The sequence below is a fragment of the Monodelphis domestica genome, chromosome 1 (genome assembly GCF_027887165.1).
Source record: "Monodelphis domestica isolate mMonDom1 chromosome 1, mMonDom1.pri, whole genome shotgun sequence".
Taxonomy (NCBI): domain Eukaryota; kingdom Metazoa; phylum Chordata; class Mammalia; order Didelphimorphia; family Didelphidae; genus Monodelphis; species Monodelphis domestica.
The window spans coordinates 79,372,696-79,392,802 of NC_077227.1; the positions used below are offsets into that span (position 1 = coordinate 79,372,696).

The 20,107-nt window shown below is 39.1% G+C and overlaps 1 protein-coding gene across 1 annotated transcript in view; it reads left to right on the forward strand.

Annotated features, from left to right (window-relative positions):
• The window catches only part of TLL2 (tolloid like 2), a 173,322-nt gene that overhangs the window by 16,691 nt on the left and 136,524 nt on the right, over positions 1 to 20,107 (forward strand). The window contains exon 2 of the mRNA XM_007478707.3: positions 16,996 to 17,106. Coding sequence (XP_007478769.2) covers positions 16,996 to 17,106 — 111 coding nt within the window. The remainder of the gene's footprint in view (positions 1 to 16,995; positions 17,107 to 20,107) is intronic.

Sequence of the window (20,107 nt, forward strand, 5' to 3'; positions counted from 1 at the left end):
AACACAACTGAATGAACAACAAAAAACTGAACCATTTATTTAGACATCAGAGTGGAGTCTTATGTGGTTTTCTGTAGCCACCCTAGTCATCTCTCAACAGTACCAGAAAAGGTAAGAATAATTCATTTTTTTGTGTTTAGAGTCTGCTTTGCTTTTCTCAACTCCTGGGCAGTCAGACTCAAGACTGATTTGAGGGATATCTATATCATCTATATCTATATCTATATCTATATCTATATCTATATCTATATCTATTTAACCATATCTCTATATCTGTATCTATTTCTATCTATCTATCTATCTATCTATCTATCTATCTATCTATCTATCTATCTATCTATCTATCTATCTATCTATCTATCCATCCATCCATCCATCTATCCATCCATCTATCTATCTATCTATCTATCTATCTATCTATCTATCTATCTATCTATCTATCTATCTATCTTTTTTATACCACCATTCTTCTGGTGATGCTACTTGGCCATGAATCATGTAACCTTCACTGCAGGGGTTCTTCATTTGTTTTTTTGTCACAGATCCTTTTGGTAATTTAGTGAAGATTATGGTGTATGCTTTTGAAAAGCATTAAATACATAGGATTACCAAAGAAGTCAGTTATATTGTAATAACAATGTCATTTCCTACCCTTTTCCAAATTCATGGATCCCATGAAATCTCTCCACAGACCCTTTTGGCATGGAGGCGAGGTTCATGCTCTATTATTTCCACAGGCTTAAAATTGTAGAAGACCCAAAGATAATGGAAAGGTGCAATGCAGGTACCATCAATAGTAGTGTTATCAATCATGACTTGCATATCCAAAGTAGTACAAAAGGCTAGAATCTAAGAAATAATCAGAAATTATCCTTTCTGAAACTACATGTTCCAGCCAAACCAGATTACTTGTATTCTCCATATATGCCATTCCATCTCTTGCCCCTATTGCACAGCCTTTGCAGAGGCTATCTTTCATGACTAGGATGTTCTTCCTCTTCCTCTTGGCTTCTTGGTATCCCTTTAAGTACCACCTACTTTATGATGACTTTCCTGAATTACTTGATTATTAGTCTCCCCTTTCCCTTCCCCTACTATTATTGGATATTTCTGGTATCTATTTTGTATTTACTTATCTTGTGTTTGTTATCTCCTGTCCCATTCAATTTCTCACTGCCAGTAGAATATAGTCTTCATGAGGGCAACCAGAATCTCCCCTTTTGTTCTTTGTATCCCTAGTTCCTACTTCAGTGCCTTGCTCCCACAACATTTTTTAATAAAGTTGCCTTTGAGTAGAAACACAGAAGAAAAACAACTGCTTGATCACATGGGTCAATGGGGATATGATTGGGGATGAAGACTCTAAATGATCACCCTAGTGCAAACATCAACAACATGGAAATAGGTCTTGATCAATGGCACATGTAAAACCCAGTGGAATTGTGCATTGGCTACGGGACGGGGATGGGGAGGGAAAGAACATGAATCATGTAACCATGGGGAAATATTCTAAATTAATTAATTAAATAAAAATTTCCAAAAATCTAAAAAAAATTAAAGTTGCCTTTGTTTGAAAGACTCCAAGGACTTCTCGAGGCAATCTTTTCTGCTTTTTAACTTATTAGAAATTTTCCATTGACTTTAAGCCTAAACAGTCTCTCTTGCAACTTCCATTCAGTGCTGTTAAAATCTGCTCTTTATAGCCAAACAGAAGTCAAAACCCTCCTCCACATGAAATCTCTTTAGATAGTAAAAAAATAATTATCATATACCCACCTCTGAGTCTTTTCTTCTCCAGTTTAAACATGCAGAGCCTCCTTTGGCTAACCTCATATGCCAATGGACTCATGGTCCTTTCATCATCTGTGTTGTACTCCTTTGGAAATTCTTTATTTTTATCAATTTCCTTCTTAAACCATAGTGCCCCAAATTTAATACAGTACTCCAAATGAAGCCCGAGCAGGGAAGATATAATGGAATGGTCACCTCCATATTCCTGGAAGATAGCTATCTCTCTCTTTTTTTGGCTACCATGTCACACCCCCCCCCCCAATATATTTTTCAGAACTATTTTCTTTCCATGTTTCCCTGATTTAAAAAAAATTCTCATCTTCCATCCAATACTTAGTATCAATTTTAAGTAAAAAAAAAACAGTGAGAGCTAGGCAACTGGGGATAAGTGACTTGCCAAGAGTCACACAGCTAGGAAGTGTCCGAGGTCAGATTTGAATTCAAGTCTACCTGACTGCAGACCTGTGCTACCTAGCTGTCCCTGTCTCTGTGATCTTATAATTGTGAAGCTGCTTTTTTTTTGTACCTAAGCAAAACTTTTCATCAATCTCTGTTAAATTTCACCTCATTAGAGTCAACCTAATGCTCAGTGCTCTAATGTTCTATCCACCATGTCAAGATTTTATTTCATACTGACCCTATCATCCAATGCATTAACCATCCCTCTCAGCTTTGAGTTGTCTGCAAATTTGATGAATGTGCCACCTCTGCCTTAAAGTCATTGCTAAAAATGTGAAGTAGCCCAATCAAGCCTGGATCCCTGGGGTATCCTGCTGAAGACCTTCTGTACTTATCTAATTATATGATTGCCTAATCCATATCTCTCCATCTGCTCTGCAATAATAGTATGAAATACTTTATTAAAAGCTTTGCTGAAATCTAGATACAGTGTATCTGCAGCATTCTCCTCATCTAATGACTTCGTAATTCTGTCAAAAGGGAAATGAAGTTAGTCTGGCATGACCTGTTTTTGGGGAAGCCATGCTGGAGCTTTGCTATCATAGCTTCCTTGCCAATTACCTTTTTAATTAATATCTTGTAGTGTTTTCCCAGGAATCACAGTTAAGTTCACTGGCCTGTAAACTCTCTGTGTCTGTCTATCTCCCTTTTCTATCTATCTCTGTCTCCTTATCTCTCTCTTTTTTCCTCTATCTCTTCCTGCCTGCCTGCTTGTCTGTCTGTCTGTCTCTCGGTCCATTTGCCCCTCTGTAGCCTCGTGGCACCTCTCTGGTGGTTTTCCCTGATCATTCGAAGGTCATTGACAGTGGCTTTTCTATCACCTTCGCCAATTGTTTTTCAGTTCCTGAGGTTGTAGCTTTATCTGGACCAGGTAGTTAGAACTCATCAAGGGCTGTTAGGTGCTCCCTATCACTATTTAATCTTGAGAATGTTCAAACATTTCCAATCAAAGGTCCTTCTTGGCAGAGAAAATAGAAGCAAACTAAGTGGGAGCAGCTCTGTTGTCTTTCCATTAATTGTTGTTTCATTTGCCCCAAACAGAGGTTCTAGCCCCACTTTTTTATCCTCATTTTATTTCTAGCTTTAAAGTGTATAGTTTAAAAAAAGAATAGCATAGTGAATAGAGAGCTTCCTTCAACTCAACTAAATCTCATCTTCTCTAGGAAATCTTCCCCAACACCTCTTGATTCCAGTGCCTTCCTGTTGTTAATTATCTCCTCCTTATCCTCTATATAGCTTCTTTGTAGATATTTGTTGGCATGTTGTCTCCACTGTTTGACTCTAAGTTCCTTGAGGACAGGAGCAGTGTTTTGCCTCTTTTTGTATCTCTAACACTTAGCACAGTGCCTGGCTTATTGTAGGTGCTTTGTAAATGTTTATTGATTCATCAAGTTCAAGTCCTGCTTGGGACTCACACTGGCTATGAAACCCTGGGCAGGTCACCTAACCTCTTCTAGGTCAATCCTTGAGACTTAAGTTGCAGAAAAGGTTCTAACTTGTATTGGTAGAGGCATGCTCTTATTCAAGAGAATTGTCTTTTGCCATTGAAATCACAGGTATAGCCTTTACCACCATCCCCTATAGAGGAAACAAAACAAAATAAAATCCTTTTTATTGTTGTTAGTCTCTGTTATAAATTCCAGCATATCCCGGGCTTTAGCATAACTGATGCTATTTTTATAGGAATGTGCCACACTCTGTTGCCTGCTCTTCTTTTCATCTTCTGCATATTTATTTTTTAAATCTATGTTCATTGGAGAGTTCCCTATGCATCCACATTGATCTTTTCAGAAAAAATTTGATATAATCTCAGTTGTTAGTAACCTAAGCATAGATTCATAACCAAATTGAAGCAATTAGGGCTTTCCTCCAGCTTGCTGAATTTAGAGGGGGAAATTTAGAATGCAAAGGGTACTGACAACAATTCCACAGCATAGAAACAGCAGAGTTTAACAACTTGTGAGCAAGAACACTAATTAAAATAGGAAGCTTCTTCAGTCCCCACTTGCAAACACTGCCCCAGTGATAGACTTTTAGCAATAACCTTACACTAATGTCCTGGGATTCCTGCCTTCCTCCACAAGAAAACATACTCATTTCTCTCCTCAAGTAAGGACATATTTTATACCCTTAATCTCATATCATTTGTGATCTGTATGGCCCCCAAAATAGATATTTCTCTCTCTACCTGGGACAAAAATTTCCCAATATATTTCAGGGTTGAGAATCCCCTCTATAGCTTCCCTACAAATGGATATGAAGGAGATAGAGGACCCTTTTAAACAAATAAGAATTTAGCTCCTCTGAAGGACCCCTCCTCTAGGCAATTTGGCCCAGGCTAGCTCCCAACCCCCCCCCCAAAAAAAAAACACTTGCTAGCTACTTAGCGTTATTTATTATCTTTCATTTTGATCCCTTGTTTCTATTCTGAAAAAATCTCTGGGAATAGAACTCAAGATTCTCTCCCCCAAATCACCCCCACCCCCACCCCCATCTGCGTATAAGGAATGTCCCCTAATCCTTTTCTCTGCTAATGTCAACTAAAACTAACCAAATTTCTTCGCCTAGATGTTTGTTGACTTGTTGCTATTGGAAAATTTATCACCCCAAGGTTTAGAGTAATTATCCACCTTTGTGAATAATTTCCTTCAGATTTCAAATGCTTTCCCATCAGTCTGTTGTATTATGGTCAATAAGCAGTTTAGAGATAACTTATTAAAAATGACAAAGTAGGGGACTTGGAGTTAAGACAACTTCCATTCAAATCCTGCCTCCAAAATTTATTAGCTGCGGGACCCTGGGCAAATCCCTTAGCTTCTCCAAACCATGTCCACTATCTTCTTTTCTTTCTTATTTATTTGCATCAGATCCATGAACACTTCCATTATTTGGATTTTATGATCCTTGTGCACGAGGACTGCTTTTTTGCCATTCTTTCAGCAAAGTGCTGCTTGGACATAGAGCACTTACTAAAAACATGTAGACTTCATCTGTGCTTTAGTGGGACAATTGTTTGCACAATTCCCAAGAGGCTATGGGACTCTGGACATCCTCAGCTTGAGGACCAGCTCATTTTTGAATATGTTTCCTTTCCTCTACTGTTCAATGGTGGCAGTGGGTCACTGAAGCATTCTTGCTTATTTTTGCTCAGCATCTTCTAGAGCAGTGGTTCTCAACCTTTCTAATGCCATGACCCTGCAATACAGTTCCTCATGTTGTGGTGATCCCAAACCAAAAAATTATTTTGGTGGCTACTTCAAAACTGTAATTTTGTTGCAGTTATGATTCAGAATGTAAATATCTGATATGCATTATGTATTCTCATTGCTATAAATCAAACACAATTTAAACATACTGATTAATCACAAAAACAATATTTAATTATGTGTTGAGAAATATTAATCCAGCTGGAGGCAGCCTGAGTGCTGGGGTGGGAGGTAAGTCCTGCCTAGGGAGGGGGTCCGTAGACGCTGCCTTCTTGTTCCTGTTGTCTCCCTCCAGCTCCAACTGAGGCTTCACTTTGCTGGGGTTACTCGGCTCTGTTATCTGCTCCAGGAGTTATCCGCTCCAGGACTCGATTTTAACCCCTCCGGAGCCAGCACCCAGGTGCTCTCTCTGGGTCTCTGTTTGAGTCCGGTCTCCAGGCAACAGGGTAAATCCATCGCCCCTCATAGGGGGAGGGCTGCTGATAGGTAACTAATATTAGTACAATGTGTGGGCAGCAGGGTCCCCGTTCTTTCTGATATCTTGCTGTAAAGTAGCGTGATTTCTCAGCAGCTAAAGCCATCGGAAATATGTATTTTCCGATGACTTTAGGTGACCCCTGTGTTTTGGTCGTTTGACCCCCACTAGGGTCGCGACACACATGTTGAGAACTGCTGTTCTAGGGCTCCAAGATGCATTTATTTCCAAAAGGCTTTTCCCTTTAGAACCAATCACCTTAATTTGATTTGGTGCTGTGGTAAGATTTCTGGATCCGGAGACACAGGACCTGGGTTCAAATTGTAGTACAAGATTTGAACTCACTTTTGCAAACTATACTTGAATGAGCAAATTGAGTCCCCAGAAGGCGTTGATTATGTCACCACTCCTGGTGATTTTCTAATGCTGTAATGGCTCATGAGCCTCCCCCAGCGTGCTTCTATTGTGGCTCTCAGTTGATACCAATTAGTCAGCTAGACTTAGTTGTTTTTAGAAACTGACATTTAATAAGGTGGCAGAGTAAGAACAATTGATACCAAACCATCGCTCCATCTCTGGGGAATATTTTGTCACAAGTACATACAGAGTGCATTACATAGACCGTATCCCTCTTCTGCCTTGGAACCAATACTCAGTATTGATTTTTTATTTTTTAAAGCCCTTACCTATAAGGGTTTAAAAAAAAGATTTTTCTTTGTGAATTCAAATTTGGCCTTGGACACTTATTAGCTGTGTGACCTTGTGCAAGTCACTTAACCCTGTTTGCCTCAGTTCCTCATCTGTAACCCCAAATGGGGTCACAAAGAACCAGATATGGTTGAACAACAGTATTCTCCCATAATAAAGTGAGCTTGTCAGGTACTTCAGTGGGAGTGGAATGGTTTATTGATTCAATCAACCCCCACCTTTACCAAATTCTAACATTTGCTTACTGCCTGCGTTATTTAACTTTTATGGACTTCATTTTTCTCATCTATAAAATGAGGGGGTTAGATTAGATGACCTCTAAGGTACCTTCAAACTCTATATCCATGATCCTATGACCCTTGACCACTAGAGGGAATTGTTACTACCCTTGGTCTTTTTCCTGTTACTACTTGACTTGCCAGGAAACTGAGGGTCATTTGAGTTTTCTCTCCTTCAGGAGGGGAAGTCTTTGGACCAATAGTTTCAAACTCAAATAGAACTGGGGGCCATCACACGTAAAGAACCCTATAAGCACATATTGACTTAGAAAACTACACATTAACATTATCTGTGTTTTATTCTATTTTTATTTCTTTTGTTAATATTTCCCAATGACACTAAATAGGCTATAAGTTTGATCTCTTTATTATAGATAATTATTTTTCCTTTCTTCCCTCTATGACACTCCTTTTCTAGGTCTTAGAATTATAGATTTAGATATTAATCTAACAGTTGTTAGAGGTCATCTAGTCCACTCCATTTTATAGATGAGGAAATTGAGGTCCAGAAAAACAAGTGCTTTGGTCCAAGAGCCTAGAGTCAGGATTTGAATCCAGATCCCCTGACTTCATATCCATCACTCTTTCCCTTGTATGGTCCTGTTCCTTTTTCCTCTGACCTCAGGTAACCAGAAGACCATCAATTTCTGTTCTACTTTCCTTGGTCCTTATCATCATGGATGCTCACTTTATCTGGGTCCCCATTGTGCCCCACATCTTAGAGAGGCATTATGGTCTGGTGTGGATAGAGTTCTGGATGTGGAGTCAGGAGACGTAGGATCAGATCTCATTTCAGATACTGGCTTTATAACCATGGGCATGTCCACTAAATTACCAGAGCCTCAATTTCCTTATCTGTAGAATGGAAAGAAAGGTAATACTTGTACTGCCTTCTTCATGGGGTCATTGTAATAAAAATACAAGGTATCCCAAAAGTCTTAGTGCCACTTGAAATTGTATTAAATTTTCTTTAAAAACCTTATCTTCCATCTTTGAACCAATGCTCAGTATTGGTTTCAAGGCAGTAAGGTCTAGGCAACTGGGATTAAGTGACTTGCCCGGAGTCACATAGTTAAGGAATGTCTGATGCCAGACTTGAACCCAAGACCTCCATCTATAGACCTGGCTCTTGATCCACGGAGCCACCTAATTGTCCCCTTGGCTTTATTATCTTTAGTGGTTTCAGGCTACCCAAAGATTTTCAGGACACCAAACATTTTGCGAACCCTAAAGAGCTATAGAAAAGAACTATGTTTTTCTACAAAGCCTAGTGATCTGACAAGAGTTTAAGAGGGCTTAATTCCCCAGACCCAGGAACATAAGCCCAAGCAGATCTTAATGGATTGGGGAAACTGATCCCACAGGATTTAGGATTCCTAAGACAACCTTATCTTTCACCCTTCCAGTCTCTTTATATCTGTGGCTAATGTCCACCCCATTTAGTAACCACAAACCCACAGGAATGTTTTCCTGTTACCATAGTGACTTGTTTGCACTTCTGTGTGGTTAGTCAGGGTAAGCTGACAAGCTCTGGCAGGCTTAGGGTCTGCCATTTAATACACCCCATCTGCCCACAAAGATAACATGCTTTCTCCTTTAACTGGGATGGTCTAGTTACTCATGGGCTTGTTTTGTCCTCGATATCTGCAGGAAGCCTTTCCTGCCCCAAGAGATTCTCTTTCTGTTTGCCCTTCAATGATTATGTTTCTCCAACCTTGTGGAGATGAATTCGCACAGAATCACCGAGTCTCCCATTTGGGAGGCTCCTTGTGGCCCAGACCCTTCCAAAACAAGCCAAAACAAAACAAAAAAGGAGCCCCTCTACTGGTATCTGACCGGGGACCTTCTAGCCTTGACTTCCCTGCCCCCAGAGACTCAATGCTGGCTGCCCCACTCTGGAGAGCTTCAATCATTCAATCCCTTATTGCAAGTCTTATTTTCCCTCTTTGTAATTTCCATCTATTCCTCCTACTTTTGCCCCTTGGTGCCAAGCAGAGCAAATCTGATCCATCTTCTATGTGACCACATTTCCCTATGTTGGCTAACAGCAGTGGCAGTGATGTTACCCATAGTAGTAACTTACATCTACATTGTGCTTGACAAACATTGATATTTAATATATTCCTTTTTTATTTATAAGAATGGAGTGACTTGGTTGATTCACTCAGTAGAGCCCTACCCTAACACTTCCCTCCTCCTCCCACAGCCATATAAATTGGCCATCCTCAGTTAATGGGTTGCACTTAAAATTTTTTTTTTACATTTTATTTAATTAGTTAATTAGATTTTTTCCCATGGTTACAAGATTCATGTTCTTTCCCTCCCCTCCTCACAACCCCCTCCCATAGCTGACACACAATTCCACTGGGTTTTACATGTGTCATTGATCAAGATCTATTTCCATATTATTAATATTTGCACTCGGGTGATCCTTTAGAGTCTACATCCCTAATCCTATCCAATGGGTTGCACTTTGGACACACTGTCCATCCTGTTATCTCTCTTTCTGCTAATTTGCATTCATTTAGTAAGTCATCAAACAGTTATTCAGTGCCTCTTATGTGCCAAGCGCACTGTGCTAAGTGCTGGACAGTTTTTACTTTCAGGGAACTCATGATCTAATGGGGGAGACAACAAGTATGTCTGACATTTTGCCAGAGTTGAAATTTACTGCATGGCTAGATTCAAAAGTGTTTTCTCTGCCCTCATCATCACCAACTTCTCTGTTCTGTTCAATATCATCGGTTCATATCGTTCTCGCAATTCACTCTTCTCTTGGCCTCTCTGATAGGATGGGGCTAGAAACCAGAAGATCCCATTTGGGGGTTGCCACTTGGCCCCATACAGCTTCATGACCTTAAAGCGAGTCACTGCTTCACTGAGCTTCCATTTCATCATTTGTCAAATGAGGGGGTTGGACTCGATGCCCTCTAAGGCTTCTTCCAGATCTCAGTTTTTGGGGGGAGACTTTTCCATGATGCTGTTCTCTTATAGTCTTCTCTTATAGTGATTCCTACCTCTGACAATTCCTTTTCTGTTTTTTTCACTGCTTTTCTTCTTTTTACCTTCTTTAAGGTTCAGAACTTATCCTTCTGCTCTTTTCTCTTTACATAACATAAATGCTTAAGTCATTAAGTATGACATAAGAGGATAGGGTGGAGAGGTGAGAAATGAGTCACCCGCATATCCATTATTTCACTAAAGTCCATTTAAGTCCTCCTTAGGCGAGCCCTAGGACCCATCTCTCCTTATCTGGCACTACCCTTGTCTACGTCCTCATCACAAGTAGAGCTGAACTTTTATTCTAGCTGGGCTTTCTGCCTGTCATTCCACCACCAGATACATCTTCTTTAAATCTCTTTTCATGATTGTTGCTCCTATGCTCAAAAACACACATTGGTTCCTAGTTTACTTGGAATATGAAGTCTAAGCGTATCTATTTGGCATTCAGAAGGGGCTTAATGCATCTCCCACTGGTTTCAAAAAACAACAGCAACTTAACAACCTGCTTTCTCTGGCTGGCATTAAAGTTCATCCCACTTGAGCTCTAACTAGTCTTTCTAGGCTGATTTCAAATTCTAGCCACTTATTTTTATTTTTTAAAATGATTATCTTTCATTTTAGAATCAATACTCAGTATTGGTTTTAAGACAGAAGAGCAGTAAGGGCAAAGCAATGGAGATTAAGTGACTTGCCCAAGATCATACAGGTAGGAAGTATCTGAGGCCAGACTTGAACACAGAACTTCCCATCTCTAGGCCTGACTCTCTATCCACTGAGACACTTAGCTTCTCCTTGCTCTTAGACATGAAATTGTTTACCTTTGAATGAAGTGTTGCCCATGTCTGATATATTCTCCTTATTTATCTCTACCTCTTAGAGAATCTTTAGCTCCCTTTGAAACTCAGCTCAAATGTTCTCTCAATCAATCAATAAACATTTATTAAGTGTCTACTATGTGCCACTTAATCAATAAGCATTTGTTAAGATTTGACTATATGCTAGGTACTGTGATAGGGGCTCAAAGGCAAAATGAAATAGGAAGTCCTTGCCCTTCAGGAACTTATATTCTGTAGGGGAGACAAATATACATGACAAGATAGACAAACATATATACAAAATATTTTTATAAATATACCTATATGTATACAAATGTATACCTATGTATATATTTTTGTATGTATGAGTATGTGTAGAAAAGTAACTTTGGGAAGGAATGGCTGGAACTTATCAGGAAATATTTGATTTGAGACTCCTCTTTGGGGAGGCGTGTCTCAGTTTCTACTTCTGTAAAATGGACTTGAACTAGATTATCATGAACACCCTCCTTCCCAAGCATTTATTAAGCACTTACTATTTTTTAGATTCTGGGGATTCAAAGAAAGACAGAAGACAATGTTTGCTCTCAAGGAGCTCACAGTCCAGTGGAGAGTGGGGGGAAACAACATGCAAACAATTATCTGGGTACATACAAGAGAAGAACAGTGAGAATGGGAAGTTGGTCTCAGCTAGTAGGCTGTAACAATGGAAAGGAGTGAGAAAGGCAGAAAAGATTTGAGCCAAGTCTTGAAGAAAGCAGGGGAAGCCAGGAGGCAGAGTGGAGGAGAGAGAGCATTCTGGTCCTGGGAGATAGCCAGTAAAAATGCATAGCATCAGGAGATGGCATGTCACATGGGAGGAATGACACAAAGGGCAGGGTAGCTGGATCATCATAGACTGAGTAGAGATGGAGTAAAATTAGGGTGTCTAGATGGGTAAGGAAGGGTTATGAAGGGCTTTAAAAGTAAGCAAAGGGTTGATCTTGGAGGTCAGAGAGAGCCCCAGGGACTTATTGAGCAGAAGATCAGACCTCTGTTTTAGGAAGATCACTTTGACAATTGGGTGGAGGAGAGATTCAAGTGGGAGGAGATTTGAGGCACGGAAACCCATCTACAGGGGATTGCAATAGTCCAGGCATGAGGGGATGAGGACTTGACTGTATGAGTAGAGCGGCTCTTGTCTTACACATTTTGGGGTGGTGGGAAGAGCTAGCTTTTTAAAGCCCTTTTTCTTTTCTTTCTCTTCTTTAAATTCAAGGATATTTTATTTTCTCAATTACATGTAACAATAATTTTCAACGTTTCCCAAAATTATACCATCGAAGCCATCTCCCTCTCTTCTCTCCCCCACTCAGAGATATTAAACAATTTGATCTGGGTCCTACATGTATTATCATATAAAGCACACGTCCACATTGGTCCTTGTTGCAAGAGCACACTCATACAAAACCCAACCCCCAAATAAAACCTTAAATCAACTGATGTGAAACATAGCATGCTTTCATCTGCATCCATCCAATTCCAAGAGTTCTTTCTCTGGAGGTGGATAGTATTCCCTCTCGTAGTCCTTCAGGATTGTTCCAGATCATGCATTGCTGAGAGTAGCCAAGTTTCCACAGTAGATTATCATACAATAATGCTGTTACTGTGTACAGCGCTCTCCCACTTCTGTAAAGCCCTTTCCCACATCTTCTTTTAAGCCATCTTTGATTCCAGTAGGGGATAGTAGCCCTGCTCCCAGAATTCTTGATTCTGAATGCTAATGGTAAAGAACCAAGTGACTGACAATTAGCCATCCAGAATGATGGCTTCATTCAATATACCAGCTGGTTTGCTTCCTCTCTCTGGGCATGATATTCTCAGCAGAAGTTTCATGCTGGGGTCTCTGTCTCCCTCTGGAGGAGGCTACTGGGTTCCTTTTTCTGGGGTCCCTAAACATGGGGCCAGAGTGTATTCTAGAAGAACTTAGGGTCCTCCCTTCTTCCTCCAATTCCATTCACTCTCTGACTTTTCTACCCAAGCCAACAGACCAGTGCTAAGAAAGGGCTGATGCATGATGATTAGTATCTCTCCTCCATTGGACCAAGGAAAACATTCCAAGCTAGAGCTATGGTGTCTGCTACATACGAGGTGCTCATGGGACCAACAGAAGACAGGAATCGTGCCTTATACTTTAAGTGTTACCTACAATGCCAAGCATATCTGATATCCATAAAAAGAGATCAGAGGAGACCTTATTTTGATGATAGATTAGCAGGAAGGAGCCAAGTAAAGAAATGCCGTATCCCTAAAGATGAAGGAACTGGGTTGGAATCCTTGCTCTGTCACTACCTGTGTGTACTTAGCACAATGTCTAGCACATAGTAAGGGCTTAATAAATGTTTATTGTTGGATTATTGTTTGAATGTGGCCTTGAACAAGTTACTTAATCCATCTGGGCTTCAGTTTCTTTATCAATAAAATGAGAAATTTGACCTAGATGATTATGGAATCTCTTCCAGTACTTAGTCTAGAATCCTCTGATCCTGAGTGGTTTCCATGAGATCTAACCTGGATTTATTCAGGGAATTAAGCTCCAACCTTATATTTTGAAGTGAAGTCACTTGTTAGCTCAAAAGGGCAGCTTGCCCAGTTGGCACTGGGCCATTTTTCTGGCATTTGACCCTTTCTCAGTGAATAATGCATGTGCTTCTGGGAGTAGCCTTGGGAAGGTCTTATACAGTATTCATAGCTAATTAGTGGTTCTTGTTTAGTTGTGGTGACAATGGCCTCTTGGATGGAGAAGCTATCTGAGAGGTCTGCGGTGGATTTATTTTGATGCCTAGTGTGTGTAAGTATTCCATTGAGAAGAGGGATGAGAAGCTCAGCTGGCTCCTGAGATTAGAATTGGGGCTTGGAGAGGATCCAGGAGAGTCAGCAGCAGCTTCTTGGCTGGTCTGATTGGGCAACTCTGTGAGGTTGGCATGTCATTCTTGAGGAGTTTAATAGCTTCAAATTCCTTCTGATTACTGAATGACATTCTTCAGGGAGCAGAAATGGGAGAGAAATAATAGATGACATTTATATATCCTTTTACAGTTAACAAAATACTTTCAAATTTCTCATCCCATTAGATCCTCACAGTAGTTCTGTTATTAATCAGGGCTAACATTACCCCTATTTCATAGATGAGGAAACTGAGACTCAGTCATGGGGAGTCACTTACAGAATATTACAAAACAGAAAAAGATGATGTGTCCATGAAAATCACCAGCATTTGCTTATGGTTAATTTTTTTTCTTTCCAAGGAAGAATCCTCTTAGAATCATGGGATTATACACCAAAAACTAGCTCTTGCTCTTCTATTTGTATCTTTTGCACCTAGCATAGGGCCTGGTTGTGTTCCCAATAAATGTTTGTTGACTGAGTATTTAACATTAATATTGCTATCTCTGTATGATTTTATCCTTCTAAATTTCTCACAGTGTAGCATTCTGGGGCTCTGAATGGTAGAAATAAATGATGATTCACTATGGTTATTTGCAAGGCCAAAAGTCACACTTTAAAGAGGAAACCTCCCTTTGATTTTTTTAGGGGGGCTAGAAGTAGCAGGAGTGGATGTCCAGCAGGAGGATTTGTTGTTTGATAGTCATTCTGAAGTTTTTGTCTTAGTGACTTGCCCAGTGGCAATTATATCAGAATTCAAGCCATCAGGTTGATTCCCATTTTAATAATTGTTTAATTAAATTGTTCTTCATAACAAGCTCATGAATTTCTACTTGCTGCAGGAGTTCAACTACATTCAGCACCCTCTAAATTTTGGAATCCTTGGATAAAGCTTTAGGTACCCCACCCTAGTTATGGTTTTGTCTCAGGATGACTTTAGCACCTATGATCTCTGATGTAACAAACCCAAGTTCCCCCAAACTGGTATATTTATATTATATTTTCCCAGGTAAGAAAGATGAAACCTTAACTGGTTTTTGCATTAGTTTTACACTCTTGCTCTATAGAGAGTTTGATTGTGAAATTAGAAAGCCTAGGTTGAATCCTAGCTCTGCCACTTACTATGGTGGCTTGCATAATCAAATTATCTCCTGAGGCCTCAGTTTCCTCATCTGTAAAATAAAGATGATTGAACTAAGTGGCTCCTTCTGTTCTCATATTCAATGTTTCTCAAATCTATCTTCTGTACCCTCAGTTTATTCATTAACAAAATTATGTAAGCTATTTGTTTGTTTCCAAGTGTTGTGTCCTCCAGGAGAATACATGTTCCTTGTGGCCTGGGATTTTTTGTTTTGAATTCCTAGCACTTAATAAAAATTTGTTGAATCGAATTGAATTGAATTTGGAATCCTGGGGGAAGGTGTTGTGCTAGCCAATGCATTAACACAAAGATTTGAAGGTTGAGTGTTCATAATGATATTCTGTTCAAACCACTTCAGGAAACACTTATTAAGCAATTATTGTGTGCAAGGAACTGTGCAAGGGATATTAAGACAAACATAAAATGTTCTTGCACTCAGTCTCCTGGGAAATATATCCTATACACATAGAAACAAAGGTAAATCAATGCTTAGAAATGCACAAAGACCAAAGGAGGAGATGGGGAAAGGGAGTTTCTATTAAAATTTTTTCTTACTCTTTGAACCCTGCTTTCTCCTGAGTTTCCTCCTACACATCTGTCAACTCCTTCTCATTCTTCTTTGCTCTATTGCTATCCATGTTCTGCCTGCTATATGTGAGTATTTCCTTCAGCTCTGTTGTGGACCCTTTCTCTTCTGCTTCCTATTTTCTCTTTCAGTGATTTCATGAGCCCCCATAGCAGATGACTCTCCAGATCTGTTTCTCCTACCTTCGTTTCTTTTGAGCTCACATCATCAATTCACTGTTGGACATCTCTACTTTCATGTTCCATAGGCATATTAAGCTAAATATGACAAAAATAGAACTCATTTTATTTTATATTTTCTAAATGCTCTTTATTTCCTAATTTCATTTCTTCTATTGAGGAAACCACCATCCTTTCAGGCACTCAGGTTCACAGTCTTAAGAGTCATCCTTACCTCTTGCATCCCAGCCAATCATTTGTCAAGACTTACTGATTTTAACTCCACAATATTTCTTGCTTTTGTTTGACCTCCCCTCCTAGTTTGGCCCTCAATACCTTTTGCTTATGTTACTAAAATGGTCTCTGAATTGAACTTTCTTCAGTCTTTCCCCTTTCAGATTTATCATTTATATCAGAGAGACTCCCTCTCTACTTGGTGGGCAGCCAGAATGAAATTAAAATGCAATTGGGAAATATTTGAATAAATAAATAAAAATATAATATAACATAGATGTTAATTTGTAGTCTTCTAAATCAATATGAGCCAGAATTCCATTTTTATATGAGTTTAATGCCTCTCTTATAAGCATAGTTGTCGAACTAGCATTCCTAAAACAGCAATCTAATCATATTGATTTCCTCCTTAAATAATGAAAAAATATATAAATAATAAATAACTATATAGTAATATACAGAATATATTATGATCCTCTTTGGCAGTCTGGTTAAGCCTGTGAACTTCTTCTCAAAATAATGTTTCTAAATACGTAAAACAATATACATAGGATTACAAAGGAAACAAATGATATTGAAATTGAAATTAAGTGCTCTATCTGTTCTTTTATGACCTGTAGGTTTCAGTTAGTCAATAAACATTTATTAAGTACTGCACTTATGGGGCACTATGCTAAGCTCTGGGGATTAAAACAAAAAGGCAAAAAAGCAATCCATACCCCTAAGGAATTCACATTCTAAAGAGGAAGATGACATGAAGACATTTTAAAAAGAGACAGAGTCAATGGAATAGATTCTTAAATGAAAAATCACAAGCAGCTGAAGTTGAGAATGAGAAAAGGAGCCCTTTAGAAGGTGGGATTTGAATTGGGTCTTGAAGGAACCCTCAGAAACTGAGAAGCAGAAGGGAGGAGATAGTTTATGCCAAGCATGATCCATGGGAAGTGAAAAAGGCACAAAGATGGGATATATATGGACTGTGTGGTCTAGGGTAACTGCAGCTGGATGGATGGTTGTATTTGTGGATAGGAATAAATTAAAAGAAGGCTAGATAGGTAGGAAAGAGCCATATGAACGTAAGTCTTCCTGACTCCAAGTCTGATCAGAGTGCCTTTAATGACCCTGTTCTTAGAATGACTAGATATTCTTGCCTGATTTGTTTTGGTGTTGTATCAGAGGTGTGGGCAAAGCTAATTGGTTTAATTTTTCCTCCTAGCTGTCTTTTGGGGAGATATTGCACTAGATGAAGATGACCTGAAGCTATTTCATGTTGATAAAACTATCAATTCATCCAAGCCTTCGATAGAGAGAACTGGACATACCACAGGTAAGAGTCAGAGGCATCATGCTTCAATACTCTCAATTTTAACAGGCCAGGCTAGAGAGGAACAGAAACCTTGATTGATTGTTGATTTTAGCTGGTTTTGCTGCCCACCCTACTACAGCAAGGTCATCTCTTAACAATTCAATTTAACAATCATTATTAAGCGTCTACCATATATGAGGTGTCATCTCCATATTGCTTTCTAGCATGATAGCTATGGGCACTGAGCTGGTAGCATTGTTATTTCCAAGGTTCTTGAGTTCAGAGTCCTGACCTGACTATAGGAAATAGTGGTCCAGGAGATGATGGCTTGACTTCCTTGGAATATGTAAACTGGTTGAAACTCTACTTGGGCCAAATTCCATTTTATTTTATTTTTAATTTTTCCCATATTGTTCATTTTTATAAGTGAGTCATCTTATAAAACCAAAACCCCCAAACATAAGCCCAAATAAACAACTGGAAAATTGTATTTTTTCATCTGTATTCTGACTGCAACAGTTCCTTTTCTGGAGGTGGATAGTGTTCTTTGCCCTAAGTCCCTCTGAATTGTTCTGGATCTTTGTCTTGCTGAGAGTGTTGAAGTCTATCACAGTTGATCGTCCCACAATGTTGCTGTTACTGTGTACAATGTTCTCCTGGTTCTGCATATTTCACTGCATCAATTCATGCAGGTCTTTCTGGTTCTTTCTGAAATCATCCTGCCCATCATTCCTTTGAGCACAATAGTATTCCATCACCATCATATGCCACAATTTGTTCAGCCATTCCCCAATTGTTGGACATCCCTCATTTTCCAATTCTTTGCCACCACAAAAAAGCAGCTCCAAATATTTTTGTACTTGTAGATCTTTTCCCTTTTCCAAATTCCATTTTGGGCTAGGTACAGAGGACAATCCCACAATGAGACACAGTTATTCTGTAAGAGGGCAGTTTATCTCCCATATCCTAAGGAAGACTGTAAATCAAGGTGCAGGGATGGAGTTTCCTTGGGGGCTAAAGCATGGAAGTTCCTCTCCTGGGGAAGACTTACATTGCTGGATGTATGTTCCAAGCCTCATTTTGCCCTCTGCTAGTCGCAGCACTGTCATGAATATTTATATATCCTTGTGAAAGGTATTTCAGACTTTAGTCTTCAGACAAGGACACTTCTGAGGTAATGCAAACGCATTACTTTTGCTATATTAAAGTGGTAGTGTACCATTAACTGAGTCTGTGATTCTGTGAATTAGCTAATATTATTAAATTTACAAGCCTGGGAGAGGGTACAGAACACCAATGAACCCAGTATTCCAGGTTAATAATTAAGAGAGCACCAAAGTGATGCAGTGGATAGAGTCAGGAAGACTTGACTCAAATCCCGTCTCAGAAATTTAATAGCTGTGTTACCCTGGGTAAGTCACTTAAGCCTGTTTGTATCAGTAAAATGAGCAGGAGAAAAAAATGGCGAACTACTCCAGTATCTTTGCCAAGAAAACCTCAAATAAGCTCACAAAAAATCAGACATGACTGAATAACGACAAAAAAAATTAAGAAATTTGAATTATCTTAGAGCATAAACTGTTATATCTATATATAGAAACAGGCATCCCTCCATACATACATATATTCACACACAGATAGATAGATAGATTGATATATATATATATATATAGACAGATAGATTGATTGATAGATAGATAGATAGATGGATAGATAGATAGACAGACAGATAGATAGACAGACAGACAGACAGACAGACAGATAGATAGATAGATAGATAGATAGATAGATAGATAGATAGATAGACAGATAGATCTTCATTCATTCCTTTGTTCACAGATTGGGCATAGCATATATGTATCCAGAAGAGAAGGTTCTTCTGTGGCAAATGAGGGACCTCAAAAACTGACTTCATTCAAAGTAATCAACAGTTTTCACTGTGATTGGTAGAATCTTTGAAAGAACCAATTTTGCTCTATTCTTTTAAACAAAAATCCCAATAGGTTTTCCTTAAGGGATTTTTTTTCCTGAGCTAAGGCTATGTTTTCTCTCATTGGTGTTCTGCTAAATCTAGGGGATTCAGTTGTTTTTGCTGGAAAGTTTTGTTTTCCTGTCTTTTGGTGGCCTTTTCCTTTATTATCTTAAGATATTCATCTCTTTGCAGTCTCAAGATTAGAGAGGATCCTTGCTGGATCCAGTTTTTACCCTGGAATGATTTTTAGTGAAAAATTCAAATTCTTTCTCTTCCTTGACAATTCAGTCACTCTATCGATAACTTTCATAGGGATCCACAAACCTAAACCACACATTATATAGCTCCCGTGTTTCCATTTTATTCCAATGGAATTAATCCAGATTTTAATTTGCTGCAACTTGCTTTTTCTATTAATATGGTAAGCGTCTTCAAAGCGACCATGGTTCATTGTTGAGTCGTTAATGAGCCATTGATTTTACCATTGCAATGATTAATGCGTCAGCTTTTAAAAGCTATATTTTGCAACAACTCTGCCATGTCAGCAGGAACTAGCCCTTGAGAGCACAAGGGGGAAAATGTAATTTCAAAGGCACTGGGTCACAAAGGTAGAAAACCCATCTCTCCAGAAATGAAGCCAGGAGGTCAGGAAGCTGAGTAGGTGAGGTATTTGGGAATCAAGGTCAAGAGATGATCAGTAGCAACAAGACTCAATGCTAATCATTTAATAAGTCAATCATTTAGTATTTATTAAGTGTGTTGTGGGGCCATTAGTGACTGAGGCAGCCCAGGAAAATGATAAATTTCAGAGCAGGAGCCTATCTGCATCGATAGTGGGAGTTTCTTTACCTATATAGTGTTCACTTTACCAATATTAGGTAGCGTGGTAGATAGAATGCTGGGCTTGGAATCAGGAAAACTCATCTTCATGTGTCCAAATCTGACCTCAGACATATTTATTAGCTATGTGACTCTGGCAAGTCACTGAACCCATTTGCCTCAGTTTCCTCATCTGTAAAATGAACTGGGAGAAGGAAATGGCAAGCTATT